The 21,402-nt window shown below is 41.3% G+C and overlaps 2 protein-coding genes across 6 annotated transcripts; one reads left to right on the top strand and one right to left on the bottom strand.

Annotated features, from left to right (window-relative positions):
• Positions 1–113: 113 nt before the first annotated feature.
• On the bottom strand, positions 114–10,855 carry LOC136420576 (coiled-coil domain-containing protein 14-like). 3 transcript variants are annotated; one of them, XM_066407584.1, is made up of 14 exons: positions 10,778–10,855; positions 10,481–10,566; positions 8,698–8,756; positions 8,259–8,340; positions 7,494–7,584; positions 6,580–6,600; positions 6,134–6,349; positions 5,058–6,006; positions 4,259–4,365; positions 3,630–3,848; positions 2,897–2,919; positions 2,705–2,814; positions 2,109–2,234; positions 114–1,688 (listed from the first exon to the last, which is right to left on the bottom strand). In XM_066407584.1, the coding sequence occupies exons 2-14, from the start codon at positions 10,520–10,522 to the stop codon at positions 596–598; spliced, it is 3,138 nt and encodes a 1,045-aa protein (XP_066263681.1). In that variant the 5' UTR covers positions 10,523–10,566; positions 10,778–10,855; the 3' UTR covers positions 114–595. The 3 variants fall into 3 exon arrangements, with proteins under 3 accessions (XP_066263681.1, XP_066263680.1, XP_066263682.1); XM_066407583.1 differs by lacking the exon at positions 2,897–2,919 and having other exon boundaries at positions 2,705–2,837; XM_066407585.1 differs by lacking the exons at positions 2,897–2,919; positions 6,580–6,600 and having other exon boundaries at positions 2,705–2,837; positions 10,778–10,854.
• Positions 10,856–11,024: 169 nt separating this feature from the next.
• LOC136420595 (SANT and BTB domain regulator of class switch recombination-like) lies at positions 11,025–21,041 on the top strand. Of its 3 annotated transcripts, none has more exons than XM_066407606.1 (10): positions 11,026–11,103; positions 11,771–11,957; positions 12,195–12,349; positions 12,682–12,876; positions 13,415–14,180; positions 14,526–14,721; positions 15,202–15,297; positions 16,898–17,070; positions 17,538–17,663; positions 18,358–21,041. In XM_066407606.1, the coding sequence occupies exons 2-10, from the start codon at positions 11,806–11,808 to the stop codon at positions 18,479–18,481; spliced, it is 1,983 nt and encodes a 660-aa protein (XP_066263703.1). In that variant the 5' UTR covers positions 11,026–11,103; positions 11,771–11,805; the 3' UTR covers positions 18,482–21,041. The 3 variants fall into 3 exon arrangements, with proteins under 3 accessions (XP_066263704.1, XP_066263703.1, XP_066263702.1); XM_066407605.1 differs by having other exon boundaries at positions 17,520–17,663; XM_066407607.1 differs by lacking the exons at positions 16,898–17,070; positions 17,538–17,663; positions 18,358–21,041 and adding an exon at positions 16,060–16,573 and having other exon boundaries at positions 11,025–11,103.
• Positions 21,042–21,402: the final 361 nt, after the last annotated feature.

The raw sequence follows: 21,402 nt of genomic DNA, 5'->3' as shown, positions 1-21,402 counted from the left end.
CTGTTCTGAATGATGATAGACTAGCGCAAGTATGAAAAATAACCAATGAAGAGTATCCTTACTTCCTTACCACATCAGGCAGGTAGTCATGTGTAAACAAAGCATATCTCTAATTGGTTGGTAAATTCCTTTATTTTCACAACTTTATAAAATAGATCTTATAGACATAGGAGCACTGCATTCCTGAGTGAAAAATATGGCATCCAACTATGATTCCTGTGAACTTCATCTAAAATACTAACGATACAGCTTTCAAGACACTGCAAGTACAACTGTAAATTCATATAAACCACAAAAATACCTTCAGTTTTGTATGTTCGTAATGAAGGGAAGATAAATCAATACTACAATGCATTCCATTTTTCCTAAGTTGTGGCCATGTTAAGACACATATCACACTATTCTATAGCACCAAGGATAAAATATGAACTGTTTAATTCCAAAGTACCTTCGATCAAGTAAAGATTATATACATCTACATGTACTAGTACACACATGTACTGCTATCAAATGGAACAGTTTTTGATATGTTTTCTTTCAGAGCAATAGTTGTGTCACCCAATTCTATAGAAACATTGGCTTCATTTGAATCTCTTTACGGCAGTTTGAAGGTAACCGCTCCCTTCAGACTTGCCTGCACCTTTGCAATGTTAGCGTCTAACTCTGCAAGCTCCTGCTGGAACACTCTCTCGTCCTGTGACGTGACCGTTGTCTCCGACGTCATTGACTGTGCCTCTATGTCGTTGACCGTACTCAAAGAACTGTCCAATACAGTGCCTCTGAAGAGATGGTCCTGTTTCGAGTTCGGTCTGCTGTCGTCGGTGCCATCTGATCTAAAAGAGCGAGCACCTGTAGAACGATCTGGTACATTTTCTTTGTAAGGTTGGGATAACTGTGATTGGTACCACTGTAGGTTTGTTCTGCCATTTTCTTGTGGTCTTCGCGTTGCTGGCTTTCTTTCCGTGTACGCTTTTGTCGGGGTTGGCTTCCACTGCGGTCTCCCAACATTGGAGGGTAGGGAAGCATACATGGTGGAGTCGTGGTCAAAGTCTGACGGTGGATAACCATTGAAGGAGTGAGCGAGAACATCCTGTCTTCCTACAGCTTGCATTTTGGGGGAGGGGGGCGCCGGGACAGTATACTGCTTTCCTGATCTGTCGAGTACAGATATAGCTTCTCTTGTTAAACCTTGTTGAGTATGGTCATAGCCTGCTGGCACAGTGTTGTTACTAACACTAAGCTTTGAAGCACTTTTCTCCTCAATACTCCTCTGATGGTCTGCCAGGTGTTGTTCTGTCAAAGAACTTCCCGTAACGTTTTCTTTCTTTCTTCCATTCGCATCTTCGAACTGTAAGACCCTCTTCACAGATGCTGGAGCCTTGGGTAGCTCTGCCTGTTGTGCAGTTGTGAGGCGTGGTTCAAACTGTTGCCGTGGAGATTGGTTGCCATGGTAACTAGGGAGATGTGGTTCCCTTATTGGTTTACTGTAGCTAGCAGCATGTGATTGAGAGCTGTAGGGTTGCTGTGGCAACTGGCCACCCAAAGGGCGTGGTTCTTGTTGCCGTGGCAGCTGGTTGCCCTGGTGACTAGTGGGAAGGGTTTGCGGCTGACCAGGCAATGCTTTTTCTGCTGTTCTGCGTGTCGGGCTACCATAAAGGCCTCCTTCAGGACTGGCAAGCTGAAGAACACTGCAGGGGAGATGGAGGCACAGCTCAGTTCAGTTCAGTTCAGTTACAGAAGTAAGATACAGGCTTCTCATAAAAAGTTATGAAAAATAATTTTTCATTCACTAGAAGTGAAACTTGGCAAAGGTGTTTAAGATTTCAATATCTAAAAACTTTTGTCAAACATTTAATGAACAGCTACAGGGAGAAGAATGTAGACCCAATTGTGATGAGGGGGATACAAGTGTACATTTTGTAGTCACACGTGGGACCCCATTTTCCCAACTGCAGCGCCACCTAGCAGTGGGAAGTAGAACTAGTCAGAATTGCCCTGATGAAGGCAGAAGATGGATTACTAAAATGTTGGCAGTTTTTTTTGTGTGCATCAAAGAACTGTAGTATCCATGTATGTGAGAAAACATAATAAAGGTTGGTCAGTGATACCTGTCCACACTGTGTGTCCTGAGGAACTGTTCCACCCTCTCCAGCGTGAGTCCGTCCACGTTCCTCACACCAGGCCCAGAGTTTTGTAGGTCTCGCAGCAGGTACGACATACTTGAGTGTAGGTCCCTATTGTACAGAAACATTACAACAGTCAGAGAGGCACTACCAGATACTGTAGACTTTCAAAGTTTCTATCATTTTTTCAACTACAAAACAAGAGGCCAAAACCTGTGTCACTTCTTCCTGAGCAAAAGAGCTACCCACCTCACCAATTTGTACAAAAAGATATAAAGAAAGTTCCGCTGCAGTATCATGATAAGCCACGAGGGGGCCCAAATCTGATCATTTTGAGGTCTCCTGAAGACCTACCCACATACCAAAAATCAACACAATCCATCCAAGCCTTCTTGAGTCATCGTGTTCACTCACACATTTGTATAATACTGCAGTCTGTGGGAACATTCTCACTAGATAGCTTTGAACAATGTGCTAAGATTAGGTGTGACAGGTTGTTCAGTTATATATGACAGGCCGCATGCCTGCAAAGCTGGTGTGTTATGCCAAAGGGCGGTTGTCCCGGCTTCACAGATACAGACCTAGTGAGAGTTTCCAGTCTCCTGATCTCTGCATCCTTCTGTCTGATGGTGACCAGGAGTGTTCCATTCTCCATCTCTACTGCCTCTAGCTTCAGCTTCAGCCCCTGGACCTGCTGTAGGGTAGCACTCACATCTACAGAGGGATAAACAATTAAACAAACAAATAAACAACTTCAGCTTCAGCCCCTGGACCTGCTGTAGGGTCGCACTCACATCTACAGAGGGACAAACACACAAACAAATAAACAAACAAATAAACAACTTCAGCTTCAGCCCCTGGACCTGCTGTAGGGTAGCACTCACATCTACAGGGATAAATAAAAAACAAACAAACAAATAAACAACAAACTTCAGCTTCAGCCCCTGGACCTGCTGTAGGGTAGCACTCACATCTACAGGGATAAATAAAAAAACAAACAAACAAATAAACAACAAACTTCAGCTTCAGCCCCTGGACCTGCTGTAGGGTAGCACTCACATCTACAGGGGGATAAACAACTAAACAAATAAACAAACAAATAAACAATTTCAGCTTCAGTCCCTGGACCTCACATCTAGAGAAGAAGTTCGCTTCATAAAATTGCCAACCTCGTAACTGCAGTTTAGATATATGAGGAAGCTGCTTGGACTTTAATACAATTGTCAAGAACCCTAACAAATTTGTAGATTCAAAATTTCAGATATGGACTAAGATATCCCTAAAACGACACCAGCCTACACTCTGAGGCATTGGAGAAGGCAGACGTTTCTGGGCTGATAGAGTGGTTCGAGTGCAGGGAGTGGGCTAGCACTCGACATAAGTCAAGTAAAGTAAGTCAATCCCTAAAATTCAAATTTAAGTTATACCCCAGAGCAAAATGAATAATGAAAATGAACTCTTTATTTGAAATATCTTTTTACCACCGAGAAGTTCAGAGGTTCTAACCTTGTTTGACTCTAACCATCTGTGAGTCCCACTCAGCCTTGGTGGTGAGACTCTGTGTGTCCTTCTGTCCCACCATGTCCAGCAGACTCTTGTTGTCCAGTCTCAGCTGGTCACACTCCTGCCTCAGGTCCTCCACCCTGCACTGCAGCGCCTCCTGGAGGCCAGCCTGGTCCTGCAGCTGTTTCTCCAGGGACATGTTCACAGATCGCAGTGACTCCACTGGGGACAAGGTCAAAATCAACGTATCAAAATGCTGTAAATGCAGAAATGTTCCCGGGGATCTAATTTGTCTGTATGGAGAAAATGGAGTGGTCACAGTGGTTTTGAGTTCGCTTTGAAACAAATTCTGGTAATAGCGCTACAGTCACACAATGGAACTGCGTTGGTTTTAAGTGAGCGGTAAAGAGTTCTCTGCAAAGACTGTGAACATGAAATCACCGCGAACATTTCTGCATTTACAGTAAATCACAATACCATTACCAGATTAGGTTCAAAATGTGGGGACAATTTCAGCAAATTTCATTTCTAGAATGGATCTTTCTAAATACACTTAACTTGAAAATAGTGTAAAATGTAGCTTTCTAACTCAATCCCACAGTTAGAAAGACTTTTTAGTTTAAAACACTTACCCTCGAAGCTGAAGTCAGGAGCCCTGTTCTCCCTCTCTGCCCTCTCCCTCTCCCTGAGTTGTTGGTTCAGGATACGAACCCTTCTCCTCAGCTGGCTGTTCTCACTCCTATAAAACACAACTTGGTTACACAACAATCAAAATCAAACTTCAAATGCAGATACTGTCTTGAAATGCTATCAAATCTAAAATATGAGTTGGAAGAAATTGAATTGTCAATCAACCTAGAGATTTGGTTTCAGATATATAGTAGTTGAACACACACAACTTCTACTAGTTCTAGTGTATTAGCCAGCCACTGTAGTGATTGCACAAGTGTAATCTGTGGGTTATGGGAAGGAGATGGGTGCCACCCTATATACCAAAAGGTGTGGACATACAATTAACACTAAGGTTTTTTAGAGTACATGTTTTCATTGAAATCAAAAGCTGTCTGAAAGTGCTTTGTGTAAAGAAGTGCTACCCCTGACTCAAATAACAAAAATGTGAATAATATAAAAAATTAAAAGATTGCAGTCCATTGGCAACTGCTGGCAAAGGAGAAAACTACATGTATGTTATTCATCAAATGATCATGATATCATGCATGAAAATGCAGTTTGGGGGAAAGAGGCCACAGAAGGACAAGGAAAAAGTACATCAATCACATTACTTACAGAAAACACAAATCTGGATAAGAATGCCCTGATTGCTGTGATAGAGGATGAAAAGAGAAGCACCCATCAGACAGAGGTTTTCAGTAAGATTAACTGAGTTGTATGCATTGGTAACTTATCAAGTACAATGACCAAATCATATACCTCAAAGGTTGAAGAGCCAAATCAATGTCAGTCTGTATGTCAGCAGCCCTTCTAGTCTTTGGCAGCTGTCCCACAATCCTCTCCACTTCCTGTGCCAAACGTTTCACTTCCGGGTCATCCGCTGCAGCCTGCAACTCCCTCAGAAGATACCTCAGCGTCTGAAGAGATTTTCCAGGGCTTGTTCTCGGCGCTTCCTTTTCTGCAAGACGTGACGCTGACCGTTTCGGACTTGATGAGAGAGTTTCGTCCTGTTCTTCACCTGTTCCATTCCCAAATGATTGGTTCTCTTGCATTCGATTAGCAACTGGTCCTACAGATTGAAAGAGAGACCTTCTCGTAGGACTAATGTCTTCACGATCTCGGACAGGAATACTATCTAACAGTTCTCTCCCATCTCTTTGCCCATTTGTCGTGGTATATTCATGGTGAGATTGTGCAGGGTAACCAATAACATCATCCACAGAAGGTGGGTGATATCTACCAGTGTTATCAACTGGTTGATAATAACCTGATGCCTGTTGTTGATAAGTTTGCTGGTTATATGGCTGTTTAGGTTGGTTTGGTGCATAGTTCTGCGTGCTCTGTTGAGGAGGTTGGTTTGGGACATAGTTCTGAGTACTTGCTGATTGTGCATGTTGTAAAGGTTGTAGTTGCTCATATTTTGGGGGCTGCATAGCAGCATGAGTAGATCCTGGGTGAAAAGGTGTAGCATCCAAATCTTTCCCCTGTTGATGTTGTCCCCCATCCTTCTGTGGTGGTGAGTGGGGTAGGTTTGTGACGGGGACATTTTGGGCAGGGCTTTGATTTTGAGCCCTCAGCATTTGAAGCAGCGTGTTTGGGGTGGGGGGCCTTTTAGGGTCGGGGGAGAGGTTCGGAGTTGAGCTTGGGATGCGTTCATTGAACAGGGTCCTCTGTGCTGCTGGCGCCACCTGCTGTTGTAATACTGGACCTAAGGGAAGACAAAAATAACCATACTTATGTGCACCACCTAGCAAGACAGAAAGGTACGGCAAGCACAACTGTCTAATTGCTAAATATGTACCAGAACTTAAAGATACAGAAGCAACTTGAAATACCTTGCACTGGAACTGTAGGTACCCTAAAGGCATACGGTGACAAGTTTCCCTGTTTGGGCTTTTCAGGGGACCCTCTAGTTGTGGTCTGTTGCGGAACAGCAGTTTTCTTGACTGCCGCCTTGGTTGTCTTTGTCTTACTCTGAGGTACTTTAGACTTTGCAGCAGGGTTGACCTTTGTCTTAGATTTGGGCTGCTTAGTTGGTTTCTGTTTAACACCTGTGGTAAACAATAGCCATACATGTAGCAAAGAAGTGACTCAAAATTCAGATGCTTTAGCTTAGTATGTGATTGTCATAGTCATACTCTAATTGTGTGAGATAAGAAGAAATAACTTTTAAGCAACGGCAACAAGCATTATCGTTTTTAGAATGTTCTTTGCTTACTAGGAGAGCAACATGCAGCAGCAACCAGAAAAGTAGCTAGTATGCACCTTTTAAGATACTTACGTTTGGGTGAAATTTCTGTCGCTGGCAATATGATTGGAAAAAGGCAGGGAAAAGAAAAGGATAAGCACCCGATGACAGCAAAAATAGTCACAGCAACTACGGGCAGGGCATTCAAATCTTGGGAGAAAAATCTGATGACTTCAAACAGTCTTATGAATGACACAATGATGCAAGCATTATGTGTATAGTAGTAAAAACAGTAGTGCACAGATAGTTGGAAAATACAGAGGATGACGTTTTGTCAGTAACTGATAGTGCATCTCACTGTGGCCAAGCATAGCCATCTCTTCTCATCGAGTGCGATGAGTTCTTTTACTTGCAGTTATTACACCTGAAGCTCCCCCATACAAGGGAACATTGCCATTACGACCCTATCCAAAAGGATTAATTCACCCCCCCCCAACTTCTTTTATTACATTGTGCCCAAGCTGGGTTCAAAACTCCTGCCAAGGCAGCGGGATGGCTTTTGTGCCACAGGAACATGTATTCTTACTACATGTACATATACTAAAATAATGATAACATTCAATACGGATATTCTGGACTGGTCTGTATTTCACAATGGCTTCTACTTGCATCATACGGGCTTCCATAAAATAATTTGAACACACTTCAAGTGCACCGTATATGCCGCAGTTGTAAATGCAAATACCGAGTTCAGACGTTGGACTTGATGTGCTTCAAATTTTTTATGTGAAGATAACAAATGATCCCATTTTGCATTGTGTTTTCAGCATACGATGCCATTGTCTTCTGAGACAGATGGCTGCCAACAATGACATCAATACAACACGCTGTGTTTCACATCACCCTCGATCCCAGCCCTTCCGCAGGGCAAATCGTCAGGTTGGGTTGGTACCATTAGATGATACAGAATACAATGTACATTGTGTTGTATTCTCTATGTAACCCACCTTGTGCAGTAGCTCTATCTGCAGGTTCTCTACTGAGGATGTCTCCCAGGAGGGCAGCACAGCGGTCCAGACCTTTGTTGGTTGAAGTCACCTGAGTAGTTAAGGAAACTTTAGGTGAATGAAAGCTGATAGGTACTCAACTAAAAATACAGACATACAAGTATTTCTAACTAGCCATTCAAATTTCAAAAGCACTAGGCTGGGTGCCATTTCAAGCTTACGAAAATAGATTTTTATCAATGTCATGTCATGAAGTTCAGATTTTTTTTTGACGGACACATTGAAATTTTAGTTCGTCCTGACAAGCAAATTTCCATCCTGGGACAGAAGGACTGGTCTTGGAAACAACCTTCAAGGCCTCAGGTTATTCATGATAGCTATCATCTGACAGTAAACTATTTTGCAGTGACCATATAGACCAATCCCATAGCCCGTCCACTTTTGTCAACATGCAGAAATGCAAAATAAAACATATAAACGCAAATATTTCTAGGACATGCAGTGACTCTCCCATTGGTCAAACCACTAACTGTGATGGACAGCCAGGATCAGTCTATTCAAGTGCAGTGATATTTACTATACCTGAGAAAACACACGGTACCAGCAGACTAGCCCCCTGCTGTAGAGACTTGTACAAAGTTGTGTGGTCCAAGGGCTTCGAATCGGAGATAGGTGTCACCATAGGCTCCACCAAGTGGCACAGGAGAACTTTAAATTTGACTTAGGAAACGAGTAGCTAGATAATAAATCATCATGTAACGTTACCTGGTCCTCTGAGTCAGTGGAGTACAGGGAGAAGCCAGCCTCAGAGTAGACAGGAGACGGCACACGCTTTCCTCTCAGGGTCCTGTAAATATATGTGTTGACAACAATCAATATACAATGGCTTAATAATATTACAAGTAGCCTTTATGGACAATCATGATTTATTGACTAGAAATCACACAAACGTAAGGTACAAATGGCAGTATTGATTCAAAGTTATAACTACTTATCATCAATATGATAAGTAACGCATAAGTTTATTTTAAAGTTAAGATGCAACTACTAGTTAAACATGAAGCACTTTATAAACTACTAGTACGGAGAAGTAACTACTCCAAAGAAAGCCCAAATTATGTCTCTTTTATCAATGTTGCTTATTGCCATGCAAACAATCTTTGTCACAATAAATGATAACAAAAACAAAGATTATGGAACTTACTTCCTGCCTCCCCTCCCAACTGCACCCCTCCCTCTACCTGCTCCAGGAACTGACTTCACCTTAAAGATAAAGATATATCAAGATTGTATTCAGAAAGTATGATGTTTAAATACACGTATAAATTTTCTGTTATTAAGTTACTTACAGTATACACATCCATTACCATAATACCGCCACTAATCATAATACCGCCAAATCTAAAAAGCGATGAATTTTAAGAGATCTACTGGCGCAGCAACAGTGATTTCCGAGGTATGCACACTTCAGACATCAAGGTGTTGAATACACTCTAAAAGAGGTCTCAATAACGAGGCATTCGAAGACAACGAGGTCAAATGTTTTCGATCCCTTATCATGGCAGGCTAGCGCGTCGTGGGAAGAACATATCATCACGCCATCCGCACGTTGTTCGCTGGATTTGCATATAATAATCGCACGTACTTCCAGCTCAAGACGATTATTTCAACAACAGCAAAATAAAGTTCCTTTTACTGGCCTTCAACTCGTGTAAAAGTGTGATCTGTTGTCAAGAACGGCTGTTTACTAGCCGTAACTGCGGTTGACCTGGCGCAAAATAGAACGTCGCCATTTTTATTGTTTTCGCCCGAGACTGGCTCCTCCCCCGTATTGCGTAACAGGAAAATTCCCCGCGAAAATCTCGGCGAAACCAATTGTTTGAAGGGGCGGGTGTAATTTCTACAAAGTACTGAGAAATATTTTGCATCTAAATGCATCACACTATATGCATGCTATTTATAGAGGAATTTTTCACCAAGGAACAACAGTTTATAGTAGGATTATGAACCCTTCTATTGTTCGGTCCCAAACTGCTGTTCAAACAACTTGCACCCCTCCGCCGCAACTTGAATGGGGACTTCACGTCGATACCATTTGTATTTGCACGGGAGACGAAAATTAGTAGTAAAGCTTCACTCAGGAACCAATAGATTTCCTGTGATAAATAGTGAAAGAAAATGTCTTTATTTGCATGGCACACTTGGGATTCTTCCATAACTGGATCGAGCAATGCCACCGCCGGACCTCACGAGAGAGCTGCTCCTGATTCACGCCCAGCGGCATAGTAGACCTGCCGTGTCAACTTCAACCCTCAAGATATGACTTACGAGGGGTGGTGGGCACGCAGGACTAGTTACGATCTTGATTTTTTGGATCATAAGACCAACAATTAAACACGACCGTTACACTAGCAACGGACCCGCCATTATGTGAACTGAACCATAGTAGAACGCCAGACGTAAGTTGTACGTGATAGCAGTTGCTACAGTAAATCAAAATTCGTAACCAGTAACATCCGTTTTGTGTGATTTTTTGTATCGCCAGACATCTTTGTATGTTTAGTGAACTCACAACCCTGAAAGAAAGGAACAACAGCTGGTTTATAAAGGTGACTAACAGCAAGATAATTGCCGAGTTTTTTCCTGGCGGTATTATGGAACCCCCTTCCGTGCGCACGCCCGTTCTCGGTGCATTTCTGCAACATCTTACGATTGCGATATTTCGTTTTTAGCAGATCAAGAGAGACAAAAAAACATACACAGCATAAGTGGCAAAGGTAAGCTATAACATCGACATGTAACCGGGAAAAAATGACGAGTTGCTCCTTTGCTAATTAGTATCACTTTAGAAATTGCAGTAAACGTGGCGGTATTATGGTTGTGGATGTTACTACAGAAAAAAATATAAATGTGTAACAAGAGTAGACAAACAACAAACAGAATTCTTAACAATAATTACTTTGGGTACATTCAAATTTAATACATACCCTGCCTGTCCCCCTCCCTATAATCTTGCGAGCCACCGGCATTTTCTCCTCGTCAGGAATAACGTAACATTTGCAGGTACCCTAACCTGTATCAAGACAACAACAAAAGTTTGAACATATCACTTTTCAAAGTGTCTTTCTACTCGTTACGATGGTTTCTTTGTCTCTGTAGCATAACTATATACTTCCTGAATGTCACAACCTGTTCGAGACGAATCTTCTAGACGTAAACATGTTTATAACATGAAACTAGAGACTAAAACAACAAAAAAGCGGAGAAAAACAAAACTTTCTCACCAACGGCGGCCATTTTGAATTTTCATCCCATGATGCATCAGCAAGGGAAAATCCATTTTGTATAAACCATGGGGTAAAACATATCAAAAGTGTAAATTTTCAGATCATAAAAATCTTCATAGATATCTTTCATAGATGCAAATCAAGTTTCTGAATTGTAAATCACAAGAAAGGTAAACTGAAGCGTCACGGTGGCGAATTTTAGATCCGAATGTACCCTGTCGCAGGATTATTGGTTTGTCCCTAAAATAATTGGGGTCATTGTAGGTCAACAGCCCAGGTCGCCAAGACAGCAGGACGCTCGCTGTTCCTGGGGTTTTATAAAGGTTTGTTGCACGATTTCTGCAATATTCTAGCGATCGCCGCCTATATTCTTATTCCTTGATATACATACACATATTAAGAATAAGCGACTTTTGTGAAAAAGGCTTCGATTTCTGTTTATTTTGTTATTTTGTGGTTTTGATTGTAGTGGGACAGTTTTGGTATGTGTGTTGGGGGTGGGGTGTATACATCGTATATATCAGCTGATTGCTATAATTTCTTTTAAAGATGATCAGATGTGTGATGTAGATTGTATAAATGATCTGATGCCGTTTTTTGTCCTACTAACCAACTAGTGTCTTGTGTACATTCATATAAGTACAAAAGCTTTGTTTTTACACAAATATGATCAAAACATTGATACCTAACCTTAATCAAAACAGGATAAAAAAATTGTGTTGCTAACTAGTACCTAAATTCATACAATGCACGATCATGATCTTTCAAAAGAAACGACTTATTTTGTATGCTGTAAAAAAAATTGAATTTTTGTGGACACTTTACTGCATAATTATGATTTAAGATTTCCTGTTTGTTATGAGTGAGTATGCAAACCTAGTAGAATATTTAAGGTCAAATACAATAAACAGCAACATTGCAAATTGCATGTTCGACATTGAAATCCACAGAGTCAAACATGGTACTAAGATGTTGCTATTTTGGTTGTAGAAAAGAAGTAGTATATGAGGTGACTTCTGACCGCCATGCCTGAGGTGGGTACAGAGGGCTCCCTGGTGTTGGACGTCCTGTTGAAGACGTGTATCGGGAACCAGCAGCTGAAGGGCCTGCTTGAGTCCGACCCCGCCCAGCTGACCAAACTTGTACCCAAAGTCTCCGCACAAACATGCAGCGCAAGGTAAGGCCATCTGCTCTGATTTCTTTAGAATCCCCCCTCCCCCCAAATAACATTTTACGTTTACGTTGACCCAAATCTGTAATTGATGCCCACAAGGCAGCTGGTTGATAAACTGTATGATAAGATACAAAAGTTACTGAATGTTAATGACACACACACACAGACACACAAACCAAAGCACCTGAAAACATAACTCTCTTGGCAAAGGTAAATATGGAATATGATATCTTTTTCCAGGTACAATGAGTTGTCCCAGGTGGCCTCCTGCACCTGGACCGGTGCCCGCTCTACCAACAGGCAGCCTGCACGGAAACCAAAGACATCCAAGCCCAATGCCGCCCCTTCTAACAATCAGAAGGGTCCAACATCGGCACAGCCAAACCAAGCAAAAGGTAGTTGACTCTTTATTTATGGTATGAGGAATGGTAAATGTCAGGCAAAAAAGGGAAATTTTGCCTTTAATTAGCCTTTTGTTAGTCTAACAAGTGTTATTGACATCAGAATCCCTGTACAGATATCAATTTCAGAAACCTGCATGAATTCATGCCATAAATTATTCACTGCATAAAAGTGCAGTGTTATTATTTACTTAGTTTTCTCTTTAAATGTATCCACATATTGAAAATCCCCTTTTAAAAGAAAGTGTCCTTATAGAGTTCTATAAAATGAAACTTTATAAATGTCTTGTCTTTGAAGCTTAGCTAATTATCTTCCCTTTCACCAGTTCCAGGTGGTGCAGCTGCACTAGGTGACATTCCAAACTTCCCGCTGCCACATGCGGCGCTGCTGCCGGAGCCCCACGGCGCCAACATGGTGATCCACGTGTGCGACGAGGCCAAGAACCTGAAGCAGGACTTCTCCTGTCCGCGGGACCTCCTGGTGCAGGAGATGCAGTACTTCGCTGAGTACCTCTCCACAGGTACACTCGTCTAGATCTTTATCTTTATGTTTCCCATGGTTAGACCAAGGAAAAAATGTTGTATTTCTGGTTCCCCGACCGTAGCAAAAAACCCGCCGACCCGAGCCTTTTTTTTGTCAACCGCTAGTAAGGTAGATAAATGTTTTTCATCTGACATCTCTTATTGCTTCCCTATAAAATAGGCTGGCACTCAAAGTTAAATTGTACTTGCTACCCTTAGAGAGAAAATGTATAACCATATGCTATTGATAAGATATAATGTACCGTATGTGTTAAAAGAGTGATGAGTAGAATTGTTTTAGTGCATTGTATCTGAAATTTTAATTTGGAGCCAACAATTTTTTTGTATATATGTTTATGAAGGTTAAACATCCAGGTAAACAATATTTAGAGACAATTCAATCTCTACAACTGGATAAGATTAGAAGAATACCTTCTGGAGGTCATCTCCGAATATTGTTCAGTTGTAGAGATTAAATTGTCTTAGAATATCTTGTATTATTCCATATTTCGATGTTCTTTGCTACTGATTTTGCAGATGCTCAAAGATGGGAAGAGGTGGATATCTCTGTTCACTGCGACGTCCACATCTTTGATTGGTTAATGCGCTACGTGAAGCGTCACAGCCCCCGCGAGAAGGACAAGGAGACGCCAAAACTCGAACCCAACAACGTCATCTCCATCCTGATCTCCTCCGACTTTCTGAAGATGGCGTCTCTCGTGGAAGAGTGCATTGAGTACTGCCACCAGAACATGAGCGCGATCGTGTCCACCCCGTGCAACATGAACTGTATCAGTGATCCCCTCATCACGCGCATTGCCGCGACCTTTGACCACAACGAGGCGGATGAAATCAAAGACCGCAAGGACAAGATCAAAAGCAAAATCTTCTGTAAAAAAATCGAGTCCCTGTTTCAAAATAACGGGGTAACACTCTTCCGCTGTCACGTTTGCAAGCGCGTGCTTACGCAGGATATGCAGATGAAAATCAAGTGCTTTCCGACGCGAATGTCAATCAACAGTCACGGTGCAATAGCGTACAGACACTCGCCCGACACAAACTGGGATGTCAACGACTACATCATTAGCATGCACAATGAGCTGAAGTCATGGAGAGATGTGTACTGGAGATTATGGGGGATGTTACACTATCTCCAGTGCTCCAGGTGTAAGAAGATGTTCCCATGTGTGGAGCTGTCCCACTGCCAGTTTCACATGGAGCAGCCCCAGTATCCACCCTCGGGGGACGAGCTGTCCATGGTAGCGGTCGGGGTGTATGCCTGCTGTAACTCAAAAGCCATGAGGTTGGCCATGTCATTTTTCTTTGTGCCTGATTGAAATCACACAATTTTAAATGAACACTATCATTGCAGTTTTTAGGGCTTTTCATTCCCATCAATGTTGCGTAACGGTTAGAGCGTTGGGCTCAGATTCAGAACCAATAGATTCTGGGTTTGATACTTGCCATGCCCCGACATTGTGCCCGTGGAAAAGGCCACAATAATTTGGTTCCCCAATGCCACAAAGAGCCGTGAATTTTTTGGGCTTTTTCACAATGTAGAAATGAATGTTGGCAACTTGGCAGCATCTTTTAATGTCTTTTTTTGTTGTTGCTGTTCTTTTTGAAGTCATTGTTTGTTTTCTGTCAGGTTTGACCCATCAGGACTAAACAATGGATGTAGGACCAGGGACCATGTGGTCAACTTTAGCAACAATAAGCCAGGCGCTGACCACGAGGAAACGGCCGACAGGGTACTGGAAGACTTACTCCTGCACAAGGATGCGGTCTGCGTCCCTTTCAAACCGTCCACCCGCGAATCACGCAGCTTGGAAACACTCGCGCAGGTAGGTTTAGAAAATCTTTAAAATTCAAGAAAATGTGTCAACTTATTTGCTGTTGGTTAAAAACCTGCTGATCCACTGATCTTACAAACTGTTTGCAAAATGTATCCAGTTGGTTCTATTGCGGGCCAACAAAGAATTTCTTTAAAAACAAATGATTCAAAATTCAAATAGCCACCATGAAGCAATGATTGAATAGATAAACTCGTGCATCTGGTCTTAAACATGGCTTTTGCAAGTTGCATGTTTTGCACAAAAACCCTTCAAAAAATTTTCTTGTTTGCCCAGTGCTTATTGCCGACACTTAGGGGAGGAAGCATGTTTTATCATGTTCCTTTTACTCAGAAGAAAGTTTTGAAGTTAAAGTATAGTACAGGAAATTTGATGCAATTTTACAATTTTGTTGCACAGAAAAAGGTTTGCGCTACATGCATGTATTAAAGCTGAATGTTCATAATATAATGTTGTTGTTTTTACCCACAGGTTGGGATGGATTACCTGTTAGATGGCAACGAGAAAACAAAGCGTCCAATCTTCCCAGACAACGGTGTGTTTGCCAACAGGCAACACAGCCCTGATGTAAGTGTACATGGATACTCTTTCTTTCATGTGTTTTCTAAAACCCCTACACTCTATACTCACAATGTGACATGGTCCTGGGTTCTGTCCAAAACAACAGGTAATGACGGCCCAGAATTTATCCATTCATTAGGCTTTGAAGGGGAAAGAGAGCTTATGAAAATTTGGGATGGTTAATCATATGTGAAATATGCTATCCTGAGTTCTGTGACATATGATGATGTTTGAGAAGACATCTTCATGTACTATGAATTCTGCTCCAACAATGGATAATATCTTCCACTGGATAACAAACCAGGAACACATTCCAATGATTTGAAAGTTATGACATACAATGAAAGCCTATAATTTATCAAATTAAAGCTCGAGTACAAGTTGTCAATTGCATCAAGGCCTAAGAATGACGAGCACTGAAACTAGTTAAAGATGATGCTCAATGTGGTATGATTACTAAGATTAGTAAGAATATCAACAGAGGACTTGTAATATTTCTTACACTAACTTATATGCATACTCCCACGGCACAAAAGAGATGGCCTGTTTTAATATGTTTGAATGTTACCAAGCCTTGTCATAGAACGCTAACTCTAACCAAAGCAGCAACATGTAGTAGTGCCCTACTAATGCTCCACACTGTTTCTAACTTGTCGTGTTGGATGTGAACTCCTTCCGTCTGCCACCCTCTTCACCTCTGTGTGTGTTCTTCTGTTTCTGACACCCCCCTCCCCTCCCTCCGAACGTGTTCCCTCCCCACGTGTGCAGGCGGCGGGGTCGTGGCGTGTATGGTTGGGTTTTACCACTTTTTGCAAGACTATCAAGACTATCTCCTTCTTGCGCTGCTGCCGAGAGGAAAACGCTCCCAACATCCAGGCTGAGCTTACTCTCTCCTACCTTCTTTGGCACACATAATATATAAACATAAACAAACATAAGCATAAACAAGCACTGCCCTGGGTCTTTCTTTGCCTTGCTGGCCATTTTTACAACTGCAAGATTCTTTTATAATTTTCTTTGAAATTTCATCAGGAAATCTTCTGAACAGTGTTCTGGGAACTTATTGAAAAAGGATGTTGGAACATTTCTATCTCAACAAATTGCAGTGAAAAGGCAAGATGGGCCTTCTTGTGATGCAGAAAAGTCAGCCCAAAGTCTTAGAAACCGTGTACTTTTTAGCTCAGACTTCTCTCCGGCTGTTTGAACCCCATTTCTTCTGAGAAACTGTCATCTTCTTTACAAGTTTCCTTTCAAACTGCAGCAGGTTTTCTTTGGAAATCTCCAGAATCTAACAGTTCAAAACAGTCATACATACAAAATTCAATGAAGGACTGATATATGTATTTATCAGCCAGCAAAAGCGAAAACACTTCTCTGTATTAATGGGTGATTTGTTTTATAGTAACAGGTGCCACAATGAACATGTGCATGGTACGCATGATGGGTACACAGGGAGGTGTTGCTTGCTCAAGCTTCTATAAGCTTCAATAATTCTTTGATTTCTTTTTCTTTCTTTTAGGGCATGTAAGAGAGTATGCAATTTGGTGAGAAAATGACAGATATGATTCAATCTAACACTTCTTGTTGATATTTGTTGCTGTTACAGACTGGTGGTGTTCAGCGCGCATTCACGCCCGATGACGAATCGGTGAACGGTAGCGATGATGAGGTTGGGGACTCCGAGCAGCCGCGTACTAGCCTCCCACGCGTGATCGTAAAGAAGGGAGGAAACGTGGTGCAAACCAGCAAAACTTCACAGTCCGATAAAAACAAAGCAAGGTGAGTGGTAGATTTTTCTTGTAGGTCTGATTACGTAAGGGTCAAAGGTCTTGGTGCAAATGTCAAGGGTCAAAGGTTTGTGCATTTGTCAATGAAAGTACAGTAAATGCCTTTATTTTTGCGGTGATTTACTTTTGTGGTAAGGAGAAAATGGAGTGTTTGTGATAGCGCTATAGTCACACTGTCACAGTAATGGAAACAAACATCTTCGAGGTGGTGGAAGATGTCACTGCGAAAGCTGCAAACAGGAAACCACAGTGACTCTGTATCTAGTATAAATTTGTAAAAAGCATGCATAGGTTGTAGGTCAGACAGTCAGGTTGATGGATGGGAAGGAAGAACAATGGCGGTGAAGGTCATGGTGTCAAAGTTCAAAGGTGAGGACAACAGGTGGAGGTAAGAAGTGAATTGTCCAAATTCTGACCGTTTTAACCGTTCTCGTGTCTCAGTTTTCTGTTCCGTTGCAGGAAGTGGGACACGACGCGGTCACTGCGGTGGAACCAGGACGCGCAGCGTGAGGAGGACGCCATGAGGAACTCCGACATGGTCTCACAGCTCGCCAAGATTCACTTCGGCACCCTGGAGAAAACCAAGTGAGTACCACACAAAAGACTGCTTTGTCATTAGAAAAAATACCAAAACTCATGATTAGCCAACTGGATTGTAACACTATATCAAAGACTTATGCTAGCCCTTATTGTACTTAGTAATTAGGTTGTTAAGTTTTATTCGGAACCTCTATTTTGTACTATGTACTAGTACTATTACCATTAGTTGTTACCATATACATTGTACTGTGTACAAGTGTCGTGCAGTAAAGTTCGTCTTATTATGGGATGTCCCTGTAGCTCAACTGGCAGTAGCCTCTCAGTTGAGCTCCTGGTTCCAATTAGTTGGTAACTGGGAGACCCTGATTCAAATCCTTGGAAGTGCATTTTGGTCGGGACTACATCCGTATTTTAGAAGGGATGTAGAATGGATGTCCTGTGTTTGAGGAGGTGCCTCGAGCACGTTGAAGGGGAAGATCTACCCTCTTTCTGAAACAGCAAGGAAAATTGCTGCTGTATGTGCCACTAGGCACTACAAGGATCTGAACTCAGTATACAGTACTGTACAGTGTTTTTCAGATGCTAGCCACACAGTTACAGGATAGTGACTACATTTTACAGGTTACCGACTCTGTATTTTTCTTGGGAAGTCCCAGTTTGCCTCTAACCTTCATTTGTGAGAGGAGACTATTTTTTGTATTATCATGTCTAAAAAGGCTTTTGCAATCTAACATTACAGGAAGGAGTATGCTGGTGGTATCTACTCCAAACTTGACGCACAATTCCGCAGTACGCTGCAACCGTCCAAACCCACCGGCGTGGCAGCGCCACTTCGTACTCGACAGAGACCTCCACTTAGATAAATGGATTTTCCCCATTGTTTATGTCAAGGGTTTGTCCATTAAGCACTGTAAACGGGTGTATCACAAAGATAACATTTTCCAACAAACTTTATGAAGAAAGTTCATTGTGTTTAATATGTTTTTCTCATTGCCACTCTATAAAAAAAGGTACAAGTTTACATTTCCAAAAATTCTCACCCCATAGCAATAATAAATGCTGAAGGTGTGCAGCAAATAGACAACAATGAGATGCACAAAAAAGTACTTTCACTACCTCTCAAGTCCCAAATCACGGTGTTTGCCACAGCAAAAAAAAAAAAAGTTATAACAATTGTGTATAATTGGCATGTTGTGAAATTATACATGTAACTCTTTAATGCTGGTCTTGTAGGTATATCCAAGTTCTTGTCAACGTGTGCAGATGATCCTAATCTTCCCACAGAGCCTGGACAGAGCTGGTTTAGAAAAAACTGAAACGCCAACAAAAGCGCAGAATTGGAGTTGCTATGGAAACCCATGTGAAACAGGAAAACAGAACAGTTTCGGTTGGAATTATGGCATAAGAACCAAAAAAACAATGGTAACCATAAGCTTGGACAAACTCTGAAGCAATTTAAAGTCAGTCAATAATGTTAGCCATGATATTAGGAGGGCCCAATGCTCTTGGCTTACGGGTATCCGCCATGAAGCTGCTAGGGAGATGGCACTCAGCTTAGGATTCAAAATATATAGAAATGTTATTTGCAAGTTTATGTCTGAAGGTTTGTAAGTACATGGTAGAAATAAATGAGACGTACATGTAACACTGGACAGTTGTTGTAGCAAGAGCGTACTCAAGTGCTAGCATTGGCTCAAAATACTATAACCCAAAATACTAGTGTTGGATTTATCTAGACATAACTATTTGGCCACAAAGTGGTCCTAGCTTAACTTGAAACGTTGTACATAGAATATAAAATGTGTTAAAAACTTTCATCAGAGAAAATTTAACACTGTATTGACTATTGTGTTGATCATTTACTCCTAGACATGTCATTGTTTAAAAGAAATCTTACACTGTTGTAACAGACAACCTTGTGCTTTTGTAGTTATCACTTAGTAGATAAAAGAGGGACTGCAATGCATGTAGTTGTTCTGTAAATGCTTTTAGAATACCTTAAAGTTTATGCATTTTATATTTTGTAAAGATATTTCTTTAAGTGGGGAAGTACATACAAGTACATTGTTCAGTTATATATATCTATGGTCTGGAAGGACAGTAACCTATTAGAATGCTGCTTTTGAATCTTCCTTTATCCCATGAGGCAATGCTATCACTGCATGAAATCCAATCTTTAATAAGCATATTCAATCAAAGATAAAAAAGCACAATCGTAAAGATTGTATGCGTAAAGATTGGACTTTAGCAGTGTATACGTTGCAGGATACATGACAACAATAAGAAGTGGATATTACAAGCTGCTAGAGGATCGTGGGTACCCAGTACTGAAGTAACGTATCCTTATGCGATAATACAACCTATGTTAAATGTACTTTCTGTATGTATTAGCCACCATGACAAGATATCAAACATAATAAAAAGTGTTACAGTTTCACTGCCTTACTGTCTTACTTTAAACTACAGGCATATCACCTCCCCTCACCTTAATCCCTTGACCTCACATTGGGGCACTATGACTGAGCGGTAAATGAATAGATTATATTTTTATGAAGGATTTGAGGTAACAATTTGATGATACAGTGAACAATTAAGTATAGACCAAGATCATTATAGTATAGACTTCATGAGCTTTTACTCAACACTGTCGCTAAAACGGTTTCATATATAACTAAGTACTCATTCAGCATTCAAGTTGACAAAAACATTTCTACTGTAAGTCTATTTTCGGCAGCACAACATGTGTATCAGAAAGACGTTTGATCTTTGTAGATTTTGAAATAAACAAAATACTCCAGAATCTTTTAAAAATTCACATGAATGCTGACTGAAAAACTTGCATTAGTTTTATACTGTTGAAATGGATAGAAAAATGCCAGAAATTGTAGAGCCAACTTTAACGTTATCCTTTTATCATTGTGGGCCCAACTTTTCCCCTCAGTCGTCAAATGTAAAATGGCGTGGAGGCTTTCCCTAAGCAGCCTTTGTAACCGCTGCGTCTCCTTTTGGACCAGTTTAAAAGTCACCCTCAGTTTGTATTGTATCTATGTTTCTGACAAACCTTAAACCGTATCTCGCTGGACCTGCGGCACGTTGGCGACCTCACTGCGAACCAGCGATTTGATAGCGTGCTCTGAATTTCATGGATAAAAAACGAATCTTTTCACGCTTTGTGTGTGTCTTCTCATTTACTCAAGGGTAACACAAAATTAAACGCAGTTAAGGACGCAGCCACGCCACAAACGTGCCGCGGGTCCAGTGAGATACGGGATAGGGAGAAGGGATCCTGTTCCTATTCATGTAAATTGTTCTAACCTTGAAGTGTTATGTAAGCGGAGAAAATTGAGTAAGAAATTCGTGTCATCTCGTTCTTTTGATGGACGAGAATATGTAATAGCGACACAAGATAAATGATACCTTCAATTTCAGTGCACACTTTATGTCAAATCTGCAATACACAACATAAAAGATTCAGGGATGCCTGCTTGATTCTTTGACTCCTATAGAAGTGTGGACAAAAGATAGTCTTCGACTTTTGCACAAAAGGGACCCTATTAAACGTACCCTGAATTGACTAGAGCGGTTGTATACATAGTCTCCAAGCAGATGTAAGGATCGTGAACCACGCATATTTACGAAACTTATATACGACGCAAAACTTGTTTTTTTTTTCACTCAAACTGAAACTTTTGGCACGAAACCTCGAAGAAAACTCGAAGAAAATAACATGAGAAGAGCATTTCACTCTTTTGTATGTACATGTAGTATATCATGATATCAAGTT

Source organism: Branchiostoma lanceolatum, chromosome 15, assembly GCF_035083965.1.
Source record: "Branchiostoma lanceolatum isolate klBraLanc5 chromosome 15, klBraLanc5.hap2, whole genome shotgun sequence".
In the NCBI taxonomy this organism is placed as follows: Eukaryota; Metazoa; Chordata; class Leptocardii; order Amphioxiformes; family Branchiostomatidae; genus Branchiostoma; species Branchiostoma lanceolatum.
Note: the sequence above shows the minus strand (reverse complement) of the source record. Positions and strands in the feature narration are given on the sequence as shown.

Bases quoted from the DNA above. Each gene is read 5' to 3' on its own strand.
- LOC136420576 (XM_066407584.1), bottom strand. From the start codon at position 10,522: ATGCCGGTGGCTCGCAAGATTATAGGGAGGGGGACAGGCAGG. The intron at 6,601-7,493 runs GTGGGTTACATA...TCATATTGCCAG, and splicing joins AGATAGAGCTACTGCACAAG to CGACAGAAATTTCACCCAAA. The intron at 2,920-3,629 runs GTTAGAACCTCT...GTCCCTCTGTAG, and splicing joins GATGGTTAGAGTCAAACAAG to ATGTGAGTGCGACCCTACAG.
- LOC136420595 (XM_066407605.1), top strand. From the start codon at position 11,806: ATGCCTGAGGTGGGTACAGAGGGCTCCCTGGTGTTGGACGTCCTGTTG. The intron at 15,298-16,897 runs GTAAGTGTACAT...TTGCTGTTACAG, and splicing joins ACAGGCAACACAGCCCTGAT to ACTGGTGGTGTTCAGCGCGC. The intron at 17,071-17,519 runs GTGAGTGGTAGA...CTCGTGTCTCAG, and splicing joins TCCGATAAAAACAAAGCAAG to TTTTCTGTTCCGTTGCAGGA.